We start from the raw sequence: 21,249 nt of genomic DNA on the forward strand, positions 1-21,249 counted from the left end.
TTTTTTTTTACTGAGTTTTTGGTGAACCTTTACACAGTGTGTTAGGTTCCCAGTGAACAATTTCTGTGCATATGGTTCAGTGACATTGGTTACGTTTTCCACAATGTGTCAACATTCTCCTTATTTCTTCTATTCTGGTGGTTCTTTTCCCATCATTCTTGCCTCCCTGCCCCTATCCAACTATCTAACTAGCAAAAACGCAAGTGTTTGCTTTAAGGGTAAATGTTGATCATTTATCCTCATATAAATTATTTTTGTTGCTTTTGCTTTTAAATTAAAAGGGCACAGTAATCATGGTTGAACTATTTTATGAAAGAATCTGTTGTTTAGCTGACAGGTGATCTCCGGGAGTAGTTTCAGTTCCAGGTTTAAAAGGTATCTCAGGCTGACAGTCTTGGGAGTTTTTCCCTAGTCTCTCTCTAATTTTTCAGTAAGTCTGGCCTTTTTAAAAGAATTTGAAACTTTGTTCCACAATTTTAATCCATTCTATCCAGGAACATCTATTGTGGCCTTGGTCAAAATAATCAATAGTTGTTGTTAAATGCTGTCAAGTCAGTTCTGACTCATAATGACCCTCTATAGGGTTTCTGAGGAGCAGCTGGTGGGTTTGAACTGCTGCCCTTATGGTTGGCAGTCCAGTGCTGATCCTACAGCGCCACACCAGGAATCAGTAGTTAGGCCCATCTAGTTCTTCTTGTCTCTGTAGGTGAGGCTGTGGCCTGTGTAGGCAGTCGATCCTATAGAATAGGACCTTTAAGTCTTTCATTTCCTTCTCTTTTTTTTTTTTTTTTTTTAAGATCCTGCCCTGGGCAGGAAGTCATGCAAGATACTGGGGGATTTGAGGGAGATTAGAGAAAACCAGGATCTATCTTTGAGGCAAAGTAACCACAGCCATACTCACTTGAGTCCTGATATGGATAAACACTCAACTGCAAGTGTTTGAACTGCAAGGTTGGTGGTTCAAACTCATCAGCCTCTCCTCAGAAACCCTATACAGGGTTGCTATGGGTCGGAAGTGATGCAATGGCACTTAACAACAACACCAGTAGCTCATTAAAGTCATTGCCAGCTAGGGGCTTCTAGTCCCCACCCAATGAAATGGGCACTATCATTATTCCATTGTATGAATGAGAATTGGGGTGTTTCCTCAGGTTCCTGGTTAGGAAGTAGGAGAGACAGGAGTCAAGCCCTTATAGTCAGACTCTCAATCCCAGTTTCTTCTAATCCACACTTGATTTCCTAACCCTGGTAATTTTGCCTCCAGGTGACATTGAGTAATGTCTAGAGACGTTTTTGGTGGTCCAATTGGGGAAGGGCATGTTGCTGTCCTCTAGATTCTGCTAACTGCCCTGTAATGCACAGGACAACCAGATTGATCTGGCCCCCAGTGGCAATAGTGCTGTGGTTGGCAAACCCTGCTGTAGACCATGTGGAGAAGACGTGACCTGCCCGAGAATGCCCATGTGGGAAGTAATCAGAGAAGCCTTGTTTGGGGGACGGGGTAGCACGGGGGTCCATCTAGAAGGGCAGGTAGGTTTTGAGGAAATAGGACCGAGCAGAAAGAAGGCACTTCCAGGTGGAAGAGAGCCTGGCCTAGCAAGGGCCTGCCAGTGAGGAGGTTCAATATCTAGCTGGGAGTCAGCTAGAGAAGAGTGTGTAGGGTTTAGTGGTTCTGATTTACCTGATGGTAATGAGCCCTGGTGTGGCACTGTAGGGTAAGCACTGGACCGCAAAGTCAGTTTGGACTGCAAGGTCAGTGGTTCAAGCTCACCAGCCACTCCTCAGAAACCCTATAGAGGGTCGCTATGGGTTGCTTCCAACTCAACAGCATTTAACAACAAAGATTATCTGGAAGGCTTGATACCTATACAGGTTTTCATGCTGTCCCCTAGAGGTCCTGAATCAGTGGGACTGGGAAGCATCTGATGGAGTACTCTAAGTGGTGCAAACAGTTTACGTGCTAACCAAGAGATTGGAGGTTCAAGTCTAACCAGTGGTACCTCAGAAGAAAGAGTTGCCTGATCTACTACTGAGAAATCAGCCTTGAAAACCTCATGGAACATAGGGGATTGGCAGGCATGACTTTGATTCATATGGGGAAGTGAGGGAAGATTCTGGAAGGCCAACCCTAGTAGAGTTTTTGGTCAGCCTGACTCTTCCAGGCTTACCCTGCAAGGAGATTTCTTTTCCTCAATGAGTGTTGATCCCTCGGCACATGCACACATGCTTTGTCCTGAGAGCAGCTTTGGACAGTGATGCCTTTACCTGGGAGAGATGTGTTTTCTAAACCCATTCCCCAGCACCCTGTTATGTCGCCCACAACTCTGCTATCGTGTGGTGGCTCACAGAGGAAAACAAAGTGGATTTACTGCAAAGTGTGAAGTCATACTCTTCCCGTGCCTTGTTTGGGGAGCTGGGCAAAACCCTTCAATGGAACCCAGTTTGTTAAAGGAGAAGAAAGCGCTTCTGGGGCAGCTGCAGTCCTGCTAGTTGCTTTGTCCTGTTACTGTCACATTCTCTTGAGCTGGCTGGCTGGATTTGATTGGTTAGAAATGGAGTGATGTTTGTCCAATGAAATTTGAAACCACAAGAGCTCTCTGTTGCAAGCAGGCTCCTGGAGTAGGGGCTGCTGGTGTCGGCACCTAGCGTCCACTGCTCAGCCTCTAGACTTCTCTGGCCTGTGAACTCCGCCATGCCCATTCTCTCCCTTCAGGTTTGTGTGGAGAAATGGAATCTCCTCAACTCCTCCCGCCTCCACCTGCCGAGGCCTTCTGCCGTGGCCCTGGAAATGCAAAGGCTTAATGATCTGGACCTTGAAAAGAAAATCGGGAAGTCCATTTTGGGGAAGGTATCGGTGATACCCATTTCAGAGCCCTCCTTGCACTAACCAGGCTCAGACATATCTTTGCTTGATCACTTGCTCCTGCAGGCTGGCTGGGTGGCCCTTGGGCTTAACTTGGGCCTTCCAGACAGCGGGGGCCAACGCTGTGGTCTGTGTGGCAGGTCCATTTGGCCATGGTGCGGTACCATGAGGGTAGGCGCTTCTGTGAGAAGGATGAGGAGTGGGACCGAGAGTCAGCCGTCTTCCACCTGGAGCACGCAGCCGACCTGGGCGAGTTGGAGGCCATTGTGGGCCTGGGGCTCATGTATTCCCAGTTGCCCCACCACATCCTGGCTGACGTCTCTCTGAAGGTGAGAGGGTTGCAGGGACCCAGCGGGGGGCGGAGTGGGTGCTCAATCAACCCACCATTCACCTGCCTCTGCATTCTGACACTGGCTGGGGGCCAGGCAATGTCCCATTGCTGGTTGAAATGGATAGAATTGGTTTGTGCCCTTGGGTGAGGGGAAGGTGACAATCACACCACTGGGCAGTGGTGTGATGGGAGAAACAGGATACAGCTGGAAACATGAAGAACTCCTCACGGGGGCTAGCACAGGCTTCCTGTTGATCGGCAGTTCTGGCCGTACCTCCAGTGCCTAGTACAGAGCCCGGCACACGGGCACTGTGTACACCTAGTACAGAGTTCCCTCAGTGTACACTTGTTGAGTGGCTGGTTGGATGGTCAGCCAGACCGTTTGTGAGGTGAGCGTCAGGCAGCGCATGCCCCGACCCAGAGGTGAGAGACAAGATAACGGATTAAAAGGCAGGAAGCAGATGAGCAGAGCTAGGACATGGGCCAGGGATAGATGTGAAGCAGCGGGATGTAGCTGCCCTGGGAAACCCGGATGGGGTCTGCTTCTTCCCACCTGCCCTGGTCTGTGTACAAGGAGGAAGGATTGAGCCTGGCTTGGTGGTGTACAGGAGCCGGCATAGACTAGGGAAAGTTGAGAGACCCTTTGAGAGTGTGTATGAGCCCAGGAAATGTTGTCCCATACCCCTTGTGACATTGACAGGGTGACTGGACCAGGCGGGGCTGACCATGGGCACAGGTGGGGGAGTCCTGAAATGGAAGATAGCTTTTTCTTTAACTTTCTGAGTAGGCAATACAGTCACATGATGTTTTTTTAAATTGGGGTTTGGTTAGTGAAATCCTGACAGCCCCTTCTACTTCAAGTCTCACTTGCTTTCCCTCCCCTTTTCTGATTTGTATGACAGGAGACAGAAGAGAATAAAACAAAAGGGTTCGATTACTTACTGAAGGCAGCTGAAGCAGGCGACAGACAGTCTATGATCCTGGTGGCGCGAGCTTTTGACTCTGGTCAGAACCTTAGCCCAGACAGGTACGGGGGTACTGCTGCTCAGGTGGAGCTGGTGGGAACCTGACTGCCGGGAATGGGGGAGCCTCCCCTTCCCTTTCCGTATAGGTCTGGACTCCATCCTGGCTCTCCGCTTACCAGTTCAGTAACTGTGGCCAAGGTATTTTACCTTCCTGTGAAATTGGAATCATTGCAGAACGTGCATCCTAAGGTGGTTGTGTGCGGGGTAAAGGAGCTGATGTGTCAGGCACGTGAAGCTCCAATAAATGGCAGTCCTCTTCGCCATTACATGTAAATATCCACCTGAGGAGATTTCTGAAAGGACATGCAGCATCCGGTTCCTAGTGAATGTCCCCAGATGTTAAGATTGTGGGTGATTTCACTCTTCACCTTCCAAGTGGGAGGCCTGGAATTGACTCCTGATCAGGATGCCTCATGCTCGGCACCACCCATCTCAGTGGAGGCTGACGTGCTGCCATGATGCCGAACAGGTTTCAATAGAGCTTCCAGACGAAGATGGACTAAAAGAAAGGCCTGCTAATCTACTTCTAATCATCAGCCCATGAAAACCCATCATGGGAGGCCCCTGGGTGGCGCAAATGCCTAAAGGCTCAACAACTAACCTAAAGGTTGGTGGTTCAGACCCACCCAGGGGCACCTCAGAGAGCAGGCCTGGCGATCTGATTCTGAAAGGTCACAGCCATTGAAAATCCTTTGAAGTTCGACATGGGATACAAGGAGTCGAAAACAGCTCAATAGCAATTGACAAGAACAAATAGCACCAGCAGTGTCAAGGGGTAATTTGTTTATCTGTAAAGGGAGACTAATAAGGGTTGTGTAAGAATTGCAAGAGAGGCCAGGTATGTAAGCTGATTGATCAAAAGAAGAGAAAAGAAAGAAAACACTGTGATCACAGTTGATCCCATCCAAGAAGGCTTATGGGGATGGTACGAGATTAAGTAGCTCTTTGTTCCTTTGAGCATGGGGTCTCCATAAGTCGGGGACTGACTCAGGGGCCTCTAACAACAGTGACTTTTCTTTTTGTGTGCATCATTTTCACATTTGACATGGAGGATAAGGAAGGAAGGAAGCTTTACGGGTGACACCAGGTGGGTGTGGATTTTCCCAGAAGGCTTTGAGACTCATGAATGTTGTGACTGTAAGGGTCACTGCTTTTTCATCTGTTCTTCATGCTGAGATGCCAGGACTCGTTTCTCAATGGGATGAAGAAAGCATGATCCAATTGTATTTCAGCTTACCTAACTCAAAGTGGGAGGTGGCGGAAGTCCAGAAGCTAAGATCCATTCTGGGAAGTGAACCCATAGTGGAATCCATTGACTCTTCTACCTCTTAACTGTCCTCGAGAATGCTTGCTGCTTCCTGGAAGGTGTTGGGTGGAAACATTTATTTTGGAAACCTTCATAGTTGGAGCAACTCGGTAGCTTCCTCTTCTTTGGTGTCACCCAAGGTCTCTTCTCCCTTTCAAAGTCAGGACTGTGGTCCTGTCATATCAAGCTCTCAGGGCTAAAAGCCCTGGATATCTTGTCCCTATTACGTAGTCCAAACACCGATCAGAGGCCTACTGAGAAAGGCGGTGCTTCCTATATTTAGACAGCGTTTTCACACCTGTGATTTGATTTCATTGAGAACAGAGCCTGGGCCTCATATGTCTTTGTTGTCCCAGTGCCTACTACAAGGCCTGGCTCAGACTTTTTTTTTTTTAATGAGTGAGCATCTCATTGACACAGACAAGGTAGGCGTTTGGGGCCCTGTCTTATGAATGAGTGGTGGTGCAGTGGTTGTGCTCGACTACAAACTGACACGTCAGCAGCTAAACTGTAGTTCTGAAAACTGACAAATAGCTAGTAGGTAGCAGAGCCAAAACTCACTCATCCACTGTGCTACTGACTGACCTTTTTTTTTTTTTCTTTGAGTGTTTTGTTGTGAATTATATGACAGTTTACATGGGAGAACATTAGTTTTACATTCATTCTGTCATACATCGTATCATTGCCATGGTTACAATTCCCTCCATGCATCATCAACCGACCAAAGGGTATACCCTGCAAGCCTGCCCCCTACACTACCCACCCCAGTCTTCAGCACGCAGTCATTCTCCCTCTCTGGATCTAAAGTCTCCAGCTGCTCCATCTCTCCACATCATTGTTTCTGCCTCCATCTTGGGCATCACTGCTTCTCTGGGTAGGGTCCTGCTCTCGGCTCTTCTCCGTTGATGGTCCTAGGGACCTCCGCTCCTAGACTGAAAAGTTATTCCCTCCCTTCCTTGCTATAAAATGTCTACCTTTACATTTCCAACCTTCACAATCAGTCCTGATAACAATTATTCACTATTGTATCACAAAAGACCCATCTGCATTTCATTTCATCAGCTCCGCCTAGGCAGATTGGATACTACTCACTGGAGATTCTGCCTTCCTCCAGGCCCCCTGGCTCTAGATTCCCTCTTGAAAGCTTGTAAGCCAATCACTTCTTGCCTTTGTATCCCCTCCACCCCCATTTTGGGTAGCCAGTGTCCAAGTTTCCCATCCCTGTCTACTCTGTGTGTGGAGGGGGTAGGAATGATTTTTGCTGTAAGGATTTATTCCCTCTTTTGAGCTACTGCTTCCATAGGTGTAGGTCAAGTTCATCAAATTGCATCAGATTGCTCTTTTTTTAAACTCTTCTTTCTTCTGGTTGTGCTCTCATCATCCAGTCATTGAAGCCAGGTCAAGTGGGTATTATCTGCAAGTGTGCATGTTCTTGTGCATATGCCCTCTCTTTTTATCAGCTGCACGCTTCACTCTCCACATTGTCGGACTTAGCTCGCCACTTCATTGCTGTTTTTTCCTCACTTCCCCTTATCGGTGACGAGTGTGGTCACCAATCAGAGCGTGTATTCCCATTGAGTCTTAGTCTTGGAAGGGGGTTTGCACTGAGGGGACCTGACCACTTGCCTTGATGTTTCCTGGGCAAGCAACTTGTTCGTTCTTACAGTAACAGTCCATCTGCCTCTATTGTTTTGTATTTTTCCTGTAGGTCTTTCTTTCAAGAAGTATCTTCTATTCTTCTAGCCGTTCCAGGCTGGTCTGTTCGTCCTTTTCAAGTGGAAATTTCCCATCTCTGGAGATCTGGATGTGGTTCAGGTTTCTACCTATAGTCTTATGTATTGCAGAGGCTCCACAGGAAGCCTCCTTCACTGGGCATGTTGTAGCCCCATTTTAGGTATTCCAATCAGTTACAGGCAGAAGATGGACTTACAAGCTTTCTATGGTATTGTTTCTGACTATTCTTTTCTCTCCCCCTCCAGTGTCCACTTTATATTATAATTCAAGGAATACCAAGATTCAAAAGACAGCCAAGCAAGCATCCTAACATTATTACCCCCTTTTCCCCATTCCAGCCATGTCTCAATCTCTGTATCACATCTCTGTATCACAGAGCTCTGCAGTTCCAAGGTTGTATATACATCATTCTTTACCCCTGTCCCACTTAGCCCATTCAATCATGCCTAATTGTTCTCCCATCTGCCTTGTTCTTCCATTGCCCTCTCCCTTCTTGTATATTGCCCCCCTCTTCAGTACCCAAACTTTCCGGTGCCTAATCCCTGCCCTGTACTCCTCTACCTTCCCTTCCCTTCCCTCACCCATCCCCAATTTACCAGTGATCAACAAAAAAAATCTCCCCACCCCCCTTTAGTATGTGTTCTTAGTCTTTTACAGTTGTGGTCCTATGCAGTATTTCTCCTTTTGTGACTGACTAATTTCACTCAACATAGTGTCCTCAAGGCTCATCCATGTTACGCAGTGGCTTGCTGCTTTCTTGTTATTCTTCAATGTAGCATAGTATCCCATTGTGTGTATGTACCACAGTTTGTTTATCCATTCTTCAGTTGATGGGCACTTTATCTGTCTCCATCTTTTTGCTATTGTAAATAGTGCTGCTATGAACATTGGTGTGCATATATCTACTTGTGTTATGGCTCGTATTTCTTGTGGGTAAATACCAAGTAGAGGAATTGCTGGATCATAAGGTATTTCTATTTTCAACCTTCTGAGGAAATGCCATATTGCTTTCCAGAGAGGTTGGACCATTTTGCAGTCCCACCAGCAATGCAGGAGTGTCCTAGTCTCACCACATCCCCACCAGCATTTATTGTCCTCTACTTTTTTATCTTTGCTGTTATTGTTGGTGTGAGATGATATCTCATTGTTGTTTTGATTTGCATCTCTCTAATGGCTAGTGATCGTAAACATTTCTTCATATGTTTGTTGGCTACCCAGATCTCTTCCTTAGTGAAGTGTCTGTTCATGTCCTATGTCTACTTTTTAATTGGGTCATTTGTCCTTTTCTTGTAGAGGTATTGTAGTTTCCTGATATTTTAGAAATGAGTCCCTTGTCTGATATGTCATTGCAAAAGATTTTTTCCCGTTCTGTGGGTTCCCTTTTTACTCTTCTGGTGAAGTCTTTTGATGCACATAAGTTTTAAATTTTTAGTATGTCCCACTCATCTATTTTATCTACTTTTGTTTGTGTGGTTTTCAAAATGTTTTGTACTGACTGACCTTCTTTTTAGTGGACTCAGAACTATGCATGGAAAGGAGGTGACCAAGAGATCCACGGTGTAATTGTATCGGACCCAGTGCCAGTGTGTACAGGCACAGAATGGGTGAGGGGCCCTGGAGCCAGCACTGAATATTTGCATATAAGGCCCTTGAAAAATGTGGCTATTTATATTTTCTCTTCATGTCCTTTATCTACTTTCTAATTTGAGGTGGTAGGTTTTTTCTTTGATTTGTAAGAACTCATTATATATTAAGACTACTACTGGAGAAAGATGAGGCTTTCTGCTTCCGTAAAGATTTACAGCCTCGGAAACCCTGTACAGGGTTGCTATGAGTCGGAATCGACTGCATGGCACATAACAACAACAACTAATCCTTTATCAAATAATTCCCTCATTAACTTTTTTCTCCCCTACAGAGAAGGTTATATAGATATGGGGATGGGGTAGCGCATGTGCTGCATCTTGTTGTATGCTGTGGAGTTGGTGCCGACTCATAGCAACCCCGTATAGGGTTTCTAATGCTGTAAATCTCTATGGGAGCAGAACAAAATTGGAGACCTCTCACTCACTGAGGTCAAAACTTACTCCCCAGTCACAGTGGTCAAAACAACCTGGTACTGGTACAACAAAAGATACATAGATCAATGGAAGTCAGTCCATCCACATATAGACAACTGATCTTTGATAAAGGGCCAAAGACATTAAATGGGAAGAGCTAGTCTCTTCAACAAATGGTGCTGACAAAACTGGATATCGATTTACAGAAGAATGAAACAGACTCATACCTCATGCCACATAGAAAAACAAACTCAGCATGGATTAAAGACCTAAATATAAGACCCAGAACTATAAAGATCATGAGTGAAAAACTGTGGACAAACTTAGGGACTCTAGTACATGCCATACACACGTGATCAAACATGACAAAAACCACACAAGCAGAAGACAAGATAGATGACTGGGACCTCCTAAAAATTAGAAACTTACGTACATCAAAAGATTTTGCCAAAAGAGTTATCTATAAAACTTTTAGAAAACTATAGCACCTGTACACGAAAAAGACAAACCAATTAAAAAATGGGCACTGGACATGAGCAGCCACATCACCAAGAAACATATCCAAGCAGCCAACAAATATGTGAAGAAATGTTCACGATTATTATTAAGTTAAGTGCCGTCAAGTCCATGCCGACCCATAGCGACCCTGTATAGGGTTTCTGAGGAGCAGCTGGTGAGCTTGAGCCGCTGATTTGCAGTTCAAACGGCTTTGCAGTCTGGTGCATTAACCCACAGCAGCACACCAGGAATCCAGAGAGATGTAAATCAAAACAACAATGAGATACCATCTCACACCAGCATTAACAGTGAAGTTCAAAAAGCCAGAAAACAAGAAATGCTGGCAAGGGTGTGGAGAGACAAGGACCCTCCTACATTGCTGGTGGGACTGTAAAATGGTTTAACCACTCTGGAGACTGGTATGGTGATTCCTCAAAAAGTTGGAAATAGAAATACCTTATGACCCAGCAACCCCTCCTCTTGGTATATGTTCACAAGAAATACGGCCTAGGACACGAGTAGATATATGCACACTGATGTTCACTGCAGCTTATTCACAATAGCAAAAAGATGGAAACAATCTAAACACCCATCAGTGGAAGAATGAGTAAACAAACTTTGGTACATACACACAATGGAATAGCATCCAACGTTGAAGAAGAATAATGATGAATCTGTAAAACACTTAATAACTTGGATGAACCTGGAGGACATTATGCTGAGTGAAATTAGTCAATCTCAAAAGGACAAGTATTGTATGAGGCCATCATTGTAAAACCTTCATAAAAGGTTTCCAAACTAAAAGAAGCATTTTTTGATGATTACCAGGAGTGAGAGGGAGGGAAGAGTACTTCACTGGCTAGAGGATAGACACATGTTAGCTTGGTTGACAGGAATGGTAATATACTAGAAGAGAGAGGATGGCAGAAGAATGATGAGGATATAGAAGGTATGCTTGGGCTAAAGAGGATCGAGGTAAACAGTGATAGATACACAACCTTGGAACAACAGTGTTCTGCAAGTAGGTACATGGACAGACACATGCTGAATAGGTATAGGAGGAAATGTGGACTATATATGGATATATTTCTTATATAGAGAGCCCTAATGTGGTGCTGCAGGAAAATGTGCTGGACTGCAAAGTCAGTTTGAACACTCCTCGAAAACCCTATACAGGGAGTAGGTAATTTTCTTTCTTTGCCACTTAATAATAATATTTAGAGTAATTTTATTTGTTCTTCAAGACTGGGAAGGACTAAAGCTAAAAGGGTTGAGCTCTTGAGTCAACTTCTAATCCAGTGTTAACCCTCATTTGTTGGTGGGTCACCAGTAACCTTCAAATGATTTTCCGTTCTTTTCAGGAAATAAAATCTAGTCAAGTTTATCTCTCCTGAGCACCATTACAGCGAGCCACTTGTTTGCAGTGATTCATTGTGCAAACATTTCTTGAGCCTGGGCTCTTTACTAGGCTCTGGACTGGGCTCCAGGAATACAGCCTGTGAAGAAAGTAGACAAAGTCCCCACCTCCTTGGAGCTCACGTTCTAGTCGGGGGAGATCGAAAATAAACTGGATACGATACTGGAAATGTATAGGCTGAGGTCGTCAGTGTAAGAAAATGGGGTGTTTGGGAATGGTGTCTCTGAAGAGATGAGTCCAAGCTGAGGGATGTGAAGAGTGGGAGGAGAATGTTCTAGTCAGAGAGAGCAGCAGGTGCACAGGCCATGGGGCAGGCAGAACTTGGCATGTTTGAGGAAGAGAGAGCCCCTTGGTGAGTCTGTAACAGACGGACAGTCACAGTTGCCGAGAGTGGAGGGCAAGTAGGACCTCAGGGGCCATGGTAAAGAGGCGAGGAGGGGAAGCTGTTGCTCCTGTAATGTTTTGTGAGCCCCTCAGACTGTCTTACCCGAAGGTCTCTGCGTTTTCCTGGTGTACTATAAATAGTTACCATGTGATTCATAGTATGCGGTTGTTGTGTGTCATCAAGTCAGCTCTGACTCATGGCAACTCTGCATAGGGTTTCCGAGAGCAGCTGGTGGGTTTGAACTGTTGACCTTGTGGTTAGCAGTCCAGTCCTTATCCTGCAGCACCACAAAAGGATGGTGCACCAAAATAAAAGAAAAGTTCATCCTGTTTGCTCTATATTTTGTGTTGTTTAGGGTGATTGGAACCTAAGTTTGCCCATATGTGGGCTGCAATCGGAGAAAGAGTTGAGGGTTGTTGTTGTGTGCTGTGAAGTCGGTTGCGATACATAGTAAACTTGTGTAGGGTTTTTGAGGAGCAGCTGATGAGCTTGAACTGCTGACCTTGTGGTTCAAGCTGACCTTGTAGTCCAGTGCATTAACCCACAGCAGCGTCATACCAGAACTTCTAGATGAGGGTTGTTATTGTTAAGTGTCATCAAGTCGGTTGCGACCCATACCGTCCCTGTATAGGGTTTCCGAGGAGCCCTGGTGATGCAGTGGATAGGTACTCAACTGAAAGTTTGGCAGTTCGAACCTACCAGCCGCTCCTCAGGAGAAAGATGTGGCAGTTGACTTCCATAAAAATGACGCCCTGAAACCCTATGGGGGAAGTTCTACTTTGTTGCTGTGAGTCAGAATCGACTTGATAACACGGAACAAGGACAGAATAGAGCTGGACGAGGGAAGCCAGCAGGAGGACGGCTCAGCTGGCCAGCCCTGGCAGAGCTTAAGACGGGGCCCAATCATGGCTGTTTGTTACTTGGTTCTGGAGGCCTCAGCAAAGGGCCCCCACACCTCTTCTCCTCCCCTAGCTAAAGCAGGTTAGCTAGGTCCCCCTATAAACTAGAAAAATGGCCCCTTTTTTTCAAGATCCTCAGCTTCCTTCTCTTGGCAAATTCTTTTACTGAATTTGTGAAGGCTTGCCATCTTGATAAATACATAAACCAACGCTGAGTGGCACCTTTGGATGTGGTGGTGCTGGGTAGTCTGGGTTGTAAACTGTTGGTGTGGTCCCCCTGGGATCCCTGACTTGCCCCACCTGCCCCGTTACCATGGTGACCTCCTCCTTTCTCTATTTCTTGGCAAGGTCCCAAGACTGGTTAGAGGCCCTGCACTGGTACAACACTGCCCTAGAGACCACAGACTGTGATGAGGGCGGTGAATACAACGGGATGCAGGATGATCCCCGGTATGCACTGCTGGCCCGGGAAGCCGAGATGCTCTTCACAGGAGGCTGCAGGCTGGAGAAGGACCCACAGCGATCAGGTAGGGGCTGGACGGGGCTGGACAGGGAGGGGCAGTGTCCTCCTTCCACTGGGAATCAAGATGCAGGTGAAAGCGCTTCCCTCAGGGACGGGCAGCTCTGGTGGGGGAGAAAGATACCTATTTTGCCCAGTAAGATACTCACATGGTACTAGTCCAACAAAGGGCTTTATGGAGTTCATATGCAGATGGACTTCTGGTTTGACACTGGACTGTGAATAAACTACAGGGTCAGCAGTTCAAACCCACCAACAGCTCCTAGGAAACCCTATTCAGGGTTGCTGAGTCGGAACTGATTCAATGGCACTTAACAACAAGAACAATACAGATGGACCACTGGGGTCCAGTCCTAGCATTACCTTTTTAGTTTGTGACCTGGAGTAGGGCACTTAACTTCTCTGTCATTCAGTTTCCTCAAAATGAAGCTAAGAACCGTGCCTGCTTTACTGGATGAGAATTGAATACATTTGTGGTGTTTGAATTACCTAGTGCTGTAATAATAGAGATACCACAATTGGATGTCTTTAGCAAACAAATTTATTCTCTCTGTTTAGGAGGCTAGAAGTTCAAATTCAGGGTGCCGGCCCTGGGGAAGGCTTTCTCTCCCTGTTGGCTCTAGGGCAGTGGTCTGGAACCATTTTTCTGCCAAGGGTCATTTGAATACTTACAACATCATTCACAGGCCGTACAAAATTACCAACTTAAAATTAACCTGCTATAATGTGATGCCTGGGACCACAGTTGCCTTGGCAGGGCCAGACCAAATGATTTTGTGGGCCTTATATGGCCCAGACCAGATGTTCCCCGCCCCTGCTCTGGGGGAAGGTCCTTGTCATCACTGTTTGCCTGGGTCTACAGGTTTCTCAGGGCAGGGATCCAAGTCCAAAGGATTCTTGGTGGTAGGAGGGCCCTCTCTGCTCACTTGTTTAATCTCTTTCTTGTGTCAAAAGAGATTGACGCAAAATACAACCTAATCCTATGGATTGTATCCTGCCTCCTTAACATCCTGGTGGTAATGCTGTGGAGTCGGTTCTGATTCATAGCGACCCTGTATAGAGTTTCCGAGGTTGTAAATCTTTATGAGAGCAGAAAACCTCTTCTTCTGTGAAACCGCTGATAGTTTCACACTGCTGACTGAGATTAGCAGCCCGACTTTGTAGCTGCTATATACTACCAGAGCGCCTTTGTTAACATGGTACAGGTGAGGATTACAACAGAGGGTAATTAATTACCTCAGATGATCACAAAGTCGATAATATTAAGAATCACGACCCAGCCACGTTGACACATATCTTTGGGGGACAAAATTCAATTCATTAACAGGTAGTATGAGAGAATTTCAGAAATTCATGGAAAAATTGAATTAAAATATAGTGGAGCTCTGGTAGTGTAGTGGTTACGAATCAGGCTACTAATCTCACCGGTCAGCAGTTCGAAACTACCAGCTGTTCCGTGGGAGAAAGATGAGGCTTTCTGCTCCCGTAAAGGTTTACAGCCTCGGAAACCCTGCGCAGGGTCAGTATGAGTCGGAATCGACTCCACGGCATATAACAACAACATAATGGAATTTTCTCACGAATGTTTTGAAGTCTGTTTTTAGTGATTACTAAGTAATCATCATTATCACAGCAGCAGCAGCGCTATCTTCATCAGTAAGTAATTCGGCAGGTCCTCAGTCTCTTCCTCATTGGCTGTTATTGAATCACATGCTGAGCCTTAAACCAATCACTGTGGCCACTGAGATTGTTAACACTGATTGGCCAGGCTCAAATTACATGTTCCTTTCTATAGTGCCCCTCCTAGATCATGTGGAGGGAGAGGGGATGAGAAGTAGTTTCGGTACTTGATGAAAACGCAACTACTGTTCCTAGGAAGTGGGAGGCACTGGACTGGCAGAACTAACAGGTGGATCCACCTCTTCCCGACCCACTTTGCTGTTTTTCAGGCGACCTGTACACGGAGGCAGCTGAAGCAGCTATGGAAGCCATGAAAGGTCGGCTGGCGAATCAGTACTACCAGAAAGCTGAGGAGGCCTGGGCTCAGATGGAGGAGTAATCGCCGAGAAAATCACTGCCAGCTGTCCCAAGCAAAAGGGCTAGGAGCTGGGGGAAAAGCACTTATTCAGTTGTGAAGGGCTGGAATATTTTTAGTGTATTATAAATCTATTTTGTATTTTGACTCTTGAAAATAACTTTGCTACTAGCAAAGGCTATTGTTGCCCGTTAGGGTAGCATTTTGTGGGGAGTAGGGATTGAAAAAGCAGCCTAATGAACCAACATAGGATTTTGAGGTTCTTTATATATATATAAAATAATGAGCTGTAAGAAAGTGCTTTTCTGCCTTGAATGAAAAATGCTTGGGCTTTGCTCAGCAGCCTGTTTTGTTGTTGAGTGCAGTCAAGTCAGTTCCCGGTTCCAGCTGAGGGGTTGATGTTGTGGTTCAAAGTCCATTGCTGATTCTATAGCGCCACATGAGGACTGGACTTAAATCTCTGCTTCACAGAACCAGAAATGGAGCACCATATGTGTTACTGGGGAAAAAGAGACCCCCGCCTTCTAATATATAAATATTATTACACTCTTTATTAAGTTTTAAACAGCAGTAAATGCAAGGCAAGAACAAACATAGATCAGTTGGGTGAGAGAAACTGTGAAGAGTTAGTTTCCAAAGTTATACCTCCAGGTGGTGGGTGGTGGCGTTTTATAGGACCTGGGAAACAAATCCCCTCTCACAACCACGACTGTCTGCAGCAATACATCACATAATGCATGTCAGGCCTTCAGAAGCAGGGCGTGGACTATTGCAGATATGCTTACAGGCTATCTCTGAGGGTCTGGGGTATGACATCATTAAGGAGTACGCCAAGGAACCTTCCTGTGAGGACTGGTGGGGAAAGTGGCCCCAAACCCACTTTTAAATATACTCTACTTCTAACTGGCAATTTGACTGTCAGAGGACTGTGAGGTACTCAAGAAAAATTGACATCTGATCACTTAAACCTAGGCACAAGATGGAAGTAAGTTCTGTGTGGCTGGAGTCATTTGCAGGCAAAAAGCCTTCAGATTTCATCCTCTACCACACACATGAACTTTCGGTGGTGCTCATGGTCTGGCGTAGCAGAAAGCTGCCTCTCTAGAGCACTTGGAAGCCACAAGGCATTTCCCCAGGATTGTGAGGTGGTAGGATAATAAGCAAACCCCCTTCTACCACAGGGAGGGGCCCTTACACTTATTGTTTGCTAGCCCTTTAGCTTCCTCCCCACAAACCACAGATTTCCTGGGATACAGCCAGATTCCATTTTTAAACGTACTTTCTGAAGTGGGCTTTACTAAAGAGGTTTGGTTTTTGTATGTACACATTTACTACCTCTAACTCTTCCATCAGCTAATGTGGAAGTCGGTTATCCTCAGAGCTTGGAATGTTGGAGCCTTTCTTCCCAGCAGACTCATTCTCCGCGTCTCAGTGGCAGCATGCACTGAGTGTCTTTTGAGTTGTCTTCTGTACAGTACTCTTCGGTTGTCTTAGCATCAGATGTCCTCTAGTGTCTGCCCCCCAGCCCTCATCCTTGGCATCTTCTGTTTGAAGCTAGTCTGATTTTCTGGCCTTTGCAGCCAGAGGCTTTTAGCACATCTGAGAATGAGAGGGCAAGAACTATAAACACTAATTAATCCTAGTGATTTCCCCAGGGCTGGGCTGTGGTTATTTATTCTTCTTATTTAAGAGCTTGCCCTTTAAAAGGAGTTCAGATCTAACATTAGTAAGCCTTCTGCTGGTGGTTTTAAATAGCAAAAAATAAAAATAAAAACCACCCAGGCTACTTTGATCAACTCCCATGTGCTTAAGAAGGCTCTTTATTTAAAACTCAAAACAAAAAACAGAGTGTAACATACAAATCATTCTTATCTGGTCATTAAAACTGGTCTTGCAACACTTTAGCGTTAAGTGCTATGGTATCATTAACGAAGTCCACAAAATGCCCTGGCTGAAATAATCTAGCAGAGTCAAATTTACTCCTAAAAAATAACCTTATCAGAGTATATATAGTCTCCATCAAGTACAGTAGCCCGGATTTTTATGTATGGTTTCATCACAGCCAGTTCTCCTTTAAAAGCTAGAACTGATTGTGCTGTCTTTACCTGTACCAGATCAAGTAGTTGATTTGTGTTAAATTTGGGGGATTTTGTATTTTGTTTTTGTTTGAAACCAGTGCATACAGTCAAATTGCATATGTTAAATGTATATAAAAGCAAGTTTACTGTGACTTGTCTCTTCACAGTAATCCAGGTTTATATTAATACCCCATGCTTTATTATTGCTTTGCTGGCTCCAAAATGATCTTCTAATGCAAGAAGTAGGCAAAGGTCCAGGAAGCAGAAGAAATGTGGAGCTAGTCCTTCATTTTTCAGATGAACTACGTTTCTGACCAGCAGATTGACTTTCACAGTGTCACTGCGAATTCGCAGCTAAGATGGGAGCTAGGATTTAAGAACTGCTGTTTGTTTTAAAGAATCTAGGAATAAAATTTAAGGTTAAACTGGAATTTAGTGACCCTGTCAACTTTGCTTCACACACACACAGTAGTAAAGTAAAAAACCCAAGGCTTCTGAATATCCTTGTTCCCTTTTCACGTCAGGCATTGTGGCAATTGATCACTGAATGCATCCTGGAGAATCAAGCCAAGTAAACTGCCCTGGAAAACAGCAGTTTTTGTGACTGGATTACTTTTCATCCCAGCACATTTGTCTGCGGTACCATATATGTTCTACACATCAGTGAATGTTTACACAAGTATTTGCAGCTTGTGTGGGAGAAAGGAGACAAAATTTGCACGTTCCGTCTGAAGACTTGTACCTGTTATTTGATTTCTCCTCTGAAGTAAACAAGTGTACTCTGGGTGGGACCCCAGAGAAATAGCGGTGTTACAGATTTATTTTTGCATATGTATTCAGTTCCATTTCCTCTTTCCAAATAAAGTGGTTTCTTTATTTCCTGACTCTAATTCAAACGCCTGTGGTAACAAAGAAGTGAAATTGCTGAGTGGAAGTTGAGGTGAACTCAAGGACTCTGCATCTGAAAGGGGTGTTTGAGATTCAGCTCCATTGGGTTGTCATCATAGGAACTGTGAACCTACTGTTTCTTCATTTTTCCCCAACGCTGCTAAAAACTGGTTATTTTTATGCAAAGTTCTTGATTTTTAACATTTGTAATAAATTCTAATAATAAAAAAAAGTTCTTCCACATTTGATCCATATGCTGTCCGTCTGCTTTAGAGAAAACGTGAATGTCTCAAATCTTGATTTTCTCATCTATGAAACAGATGATTCTCTACCCTAGGCCAGGCAGGGTTACCATCAAACTTCCGAGGAAATAGTATGCATTAAAAGTCTTTTGTGATCCAAAGCCTGAGAAAACGTTGCTTTCAAGCTAATGTTTTTATTTACATTTTAGAAATGTAAATAGTATAATGGATGGTAAATTTCACACATTTAGGGTTACTGCTACAACCCTAAAACAAAGGAATTTTTTTTAATGGTACAAACTCATCTTCTTGTTAATGCCACCAAGTGGGTTCTGATCCATAGTGACCCTGTTTAGGGTTTTTAAGGAGCAGCTGATGGGTTTGAACCACCAAACTTGCTGTTCAAACCAACCTTGCAGTCCAGTGCTTATCTTACAGAGCCACACTGAGACTCCACAAACCCATGAGGATAAAGAAAAAAGGTGTCACAATATTTTGGATGTTGCATAGGGATTAACTGAATTAGTGAACCGCAGAAGGCTGGATACTAAACCAGCAAAAGGCAAACCTGAGAAGCAGTCTGAAGACGGCTGAGGGATTGGTGGCACTGAGAACCTCTGGAATGGGACATGAAATGAGGCTAAAAATGGAGATTCAGTGACAGACTATTAAAGCGTTAGACCACTATGGTTTTCTACTCAGTGTAGTCAGCCATATAGAAGCTGGGACACCAGGCACAGTAGAGACTAAGATTCTAAGATTATACTGAAAGGAGGTTTAAATGGAAGTTTTCCATATTGGCTGGAGAAGTTTTTTTCTAGCTTTCTTTCCTATGACTGTAGACACTGGCAGCCCGAGCTTGACCCTCCTGGAGAAAGGCAGGTACTGGAGAATCTAGCCCACGAGAAAAGACTTAATAGTACTTCTCCCTAAAGAAACAAGCTGGCTAGAACACCCCACAGGAAAGGCCACAGCCAATAAGCCCACCCACAGAACCACCCACATCACATGACCTATTACAGCTCTCTTCTTAAATTTGAGCAGGCAGCCAAGGATCATTGCTTGCAAAGCATTTGCTATGACGGTCTAAACAAACTAATATAAGAAAGTATCTTGGAGGGAACAATATACAGGGGCAGGGGACTTACAATTATTAATATCCTTTAGTAAAATACTGCATCTAAGACGTGTCTAGGCCTGCACCAGTAACTAGATTTTCCTCCAGAATAGAGGAGGCTGAAAGACGGAAGAATGAGACGGGAAACTCCAGGATGGTGATGCTAAACGCTGTCGAATTGGTTACTGTATATGTGTAAGGACCCTGTATATGGTTTCCAAGGACCCTGTATATGGTTACTGTGTATGTGTAAGGACCCTGTATATGGTTTCCAAGCAGCAGCTTGTGAATTTGAACTGCCAACCTTGCGATTATCAGTCCAGTAATTATTCAATGCCACACCAGGATTCCAGGATGGTATACAGCAACTTACTAAGATCTACTGATAGGCTAGTCCCTGGGTGGTGGCAGAGCAGTTCACTTCTCCATGCCTTGCAAAGGTGGTGATGGTGGTGAAGTGCTTTTGAGTCGATTCTGACTCATAGTGACCCTGTATAGGGTTTCCAAGGAGTCACTGGTGAGTCTGAACCCCAAAGGTAGGAAGAGGTTTTTATGGGCTGGCAAACAAAGATGGTTTGGTGCCTGGAACCTTCAAGACCACCACAGCAGGTGTTATATAAGAGTGACTTAGCAAATAGAATGGAGCAATTGGAAAGCAAGAGCATACTTAGGCAACCTTGCAAAAAAAGCTAATCTACAAAAAGATAAAGATTCAATTCTAAAAATGTACACACAAAAGAGTTCTTGTAAATTGAATATGGTGTTGTTAAGTGCTCTCGAGTCAGTTTTGACTCATAGTGACCCTGTATAGGTTTCTGAGGAGCAGCTGGTGAGCTTGAACCATTCGGCTTCGTGGTTCAGACCTTAATACAGTCCAGCCCATTAACTGGCAGTTCCACACCAGGAATATAACCATATAGAAGTGAATCACTATGAAAAGATTGGAAGATAAAGTTGAAGAAATCTCCCAGGAAGTAGACAAAACACAAAAAAAGATGAGAGAGAAACTTTTAGGAATTAACTTGGGAGCTCAAGAATCAATAGAAAGAATGCCCCAACTTGTAGATAGTACCCATCTGACCTAGCTTCGATGACTTGATGATCAGAACTCAACTAGAGGAAGATACAAAAAAAAATTTTGGTAACGGAAACAAGTGTAAACCGCTACAATTTGATGACCTATACTTATGGATGTTGTTGTTGTTGTTATGTGCCGTGGAGTCGGTTCCGACTCATAGCGACCCTGTACAGGGTTTCCAAGGCTGTAAATCTTTACAGGAGCAGAAAGCCTCCTCTTTCTCCAGACAAGGTTGATAGTGACATAGTGACAGGTAATTTGAACATTGGCTACCTAAAATGGGGGTGCTACAAAGGCATGAAGTGACTGGCTTACAAGGTTTCAAAAGGGAGTTTAGTTTCAGAGTGTGCAGGGAAAGGTTGAATCCCCACTGAATAGTTTCCATATTGTCTAGATGGGTCTGGCTGAAGGGAGATGGGGATAAGATTCTTAGATTCAATAGTGAGTAGTTGTTATGACTAACTGTGACTGTCACAGCTGTAAAGGTAGAAGTTTTGTAACAAAAAGCGGGGAGGGGGGCTAACCAATCTTAAATTCCAGGAACAGAGGACCCTAGGACCATCAAGGGAGAAGGGCAGAAGCAGAACCTGGGACCCTATCCGGAGACACAGGGACACCAGAGATGGAGGCAGAGATGATATGGAGAGAGAGAGCAGCCGAGGACTCTAGACTTGTGGAAAGAGAAAAACTGTGTATTAGTGGTCCGGAGGCAGACTTGCAGAATGTACCCTTTGGTTGTTTAAATGAATATATATTCCTGAGTGTTTTTGTGT

General features: G+C 44.7%; 1 protein-coding gene across 1 annotated transcript in view; it reads left to right on the forward strand.

The window, feature by feature from the left end:
* EEF2K (eukaryotic elongation factor-2 kinase) overlaps positions 1-15,097 on the forward strand; it is a 77,500-nt gene extending 62,403 nt beyond the window's left edge. Inside the window, exons 13-17 of the mRNA XM_006871942.1 lie at positions 2,714-2,848; positions 3,004-3,192; positions 4,097-4,221; positions 12,867-13,045; positions 14,988-15,097. Coding sequence (XP_006872004.1) covers positions 2,714-2,848; positions 3,004-3,192; positions 4,097-4,221; positions 12,867-13,045; positions 14,988-15,097 — 738 coding nt within the window. The remainder of the gene's footprint in view (positions 1-2,713; positions 2,849-3,003; positions 3,193-4,096; positions 4,222-12,866; positions 13,046-14,987) is intronic.
* Positions 15,098-21,249: the final 6,152 nt, after the last annotated feature.

The sequence above is a fragment of the Chrysochloris asiatica genome, unplaced genomic scaffold (assembly GCF_000296735.1).
Source record: "Chrysochloris asiatica unplaced genomic scaffold, ChrAsi1.0 scaffold00178, whole genome shotgun sequence".
NCBI classification, from domain to species: Eukaryota; Metazoa; Chordata; class Mammalia; order Afrosoricida; family Chrysochloridae; genus Chrysochloris; species Chrysochloris asiatica.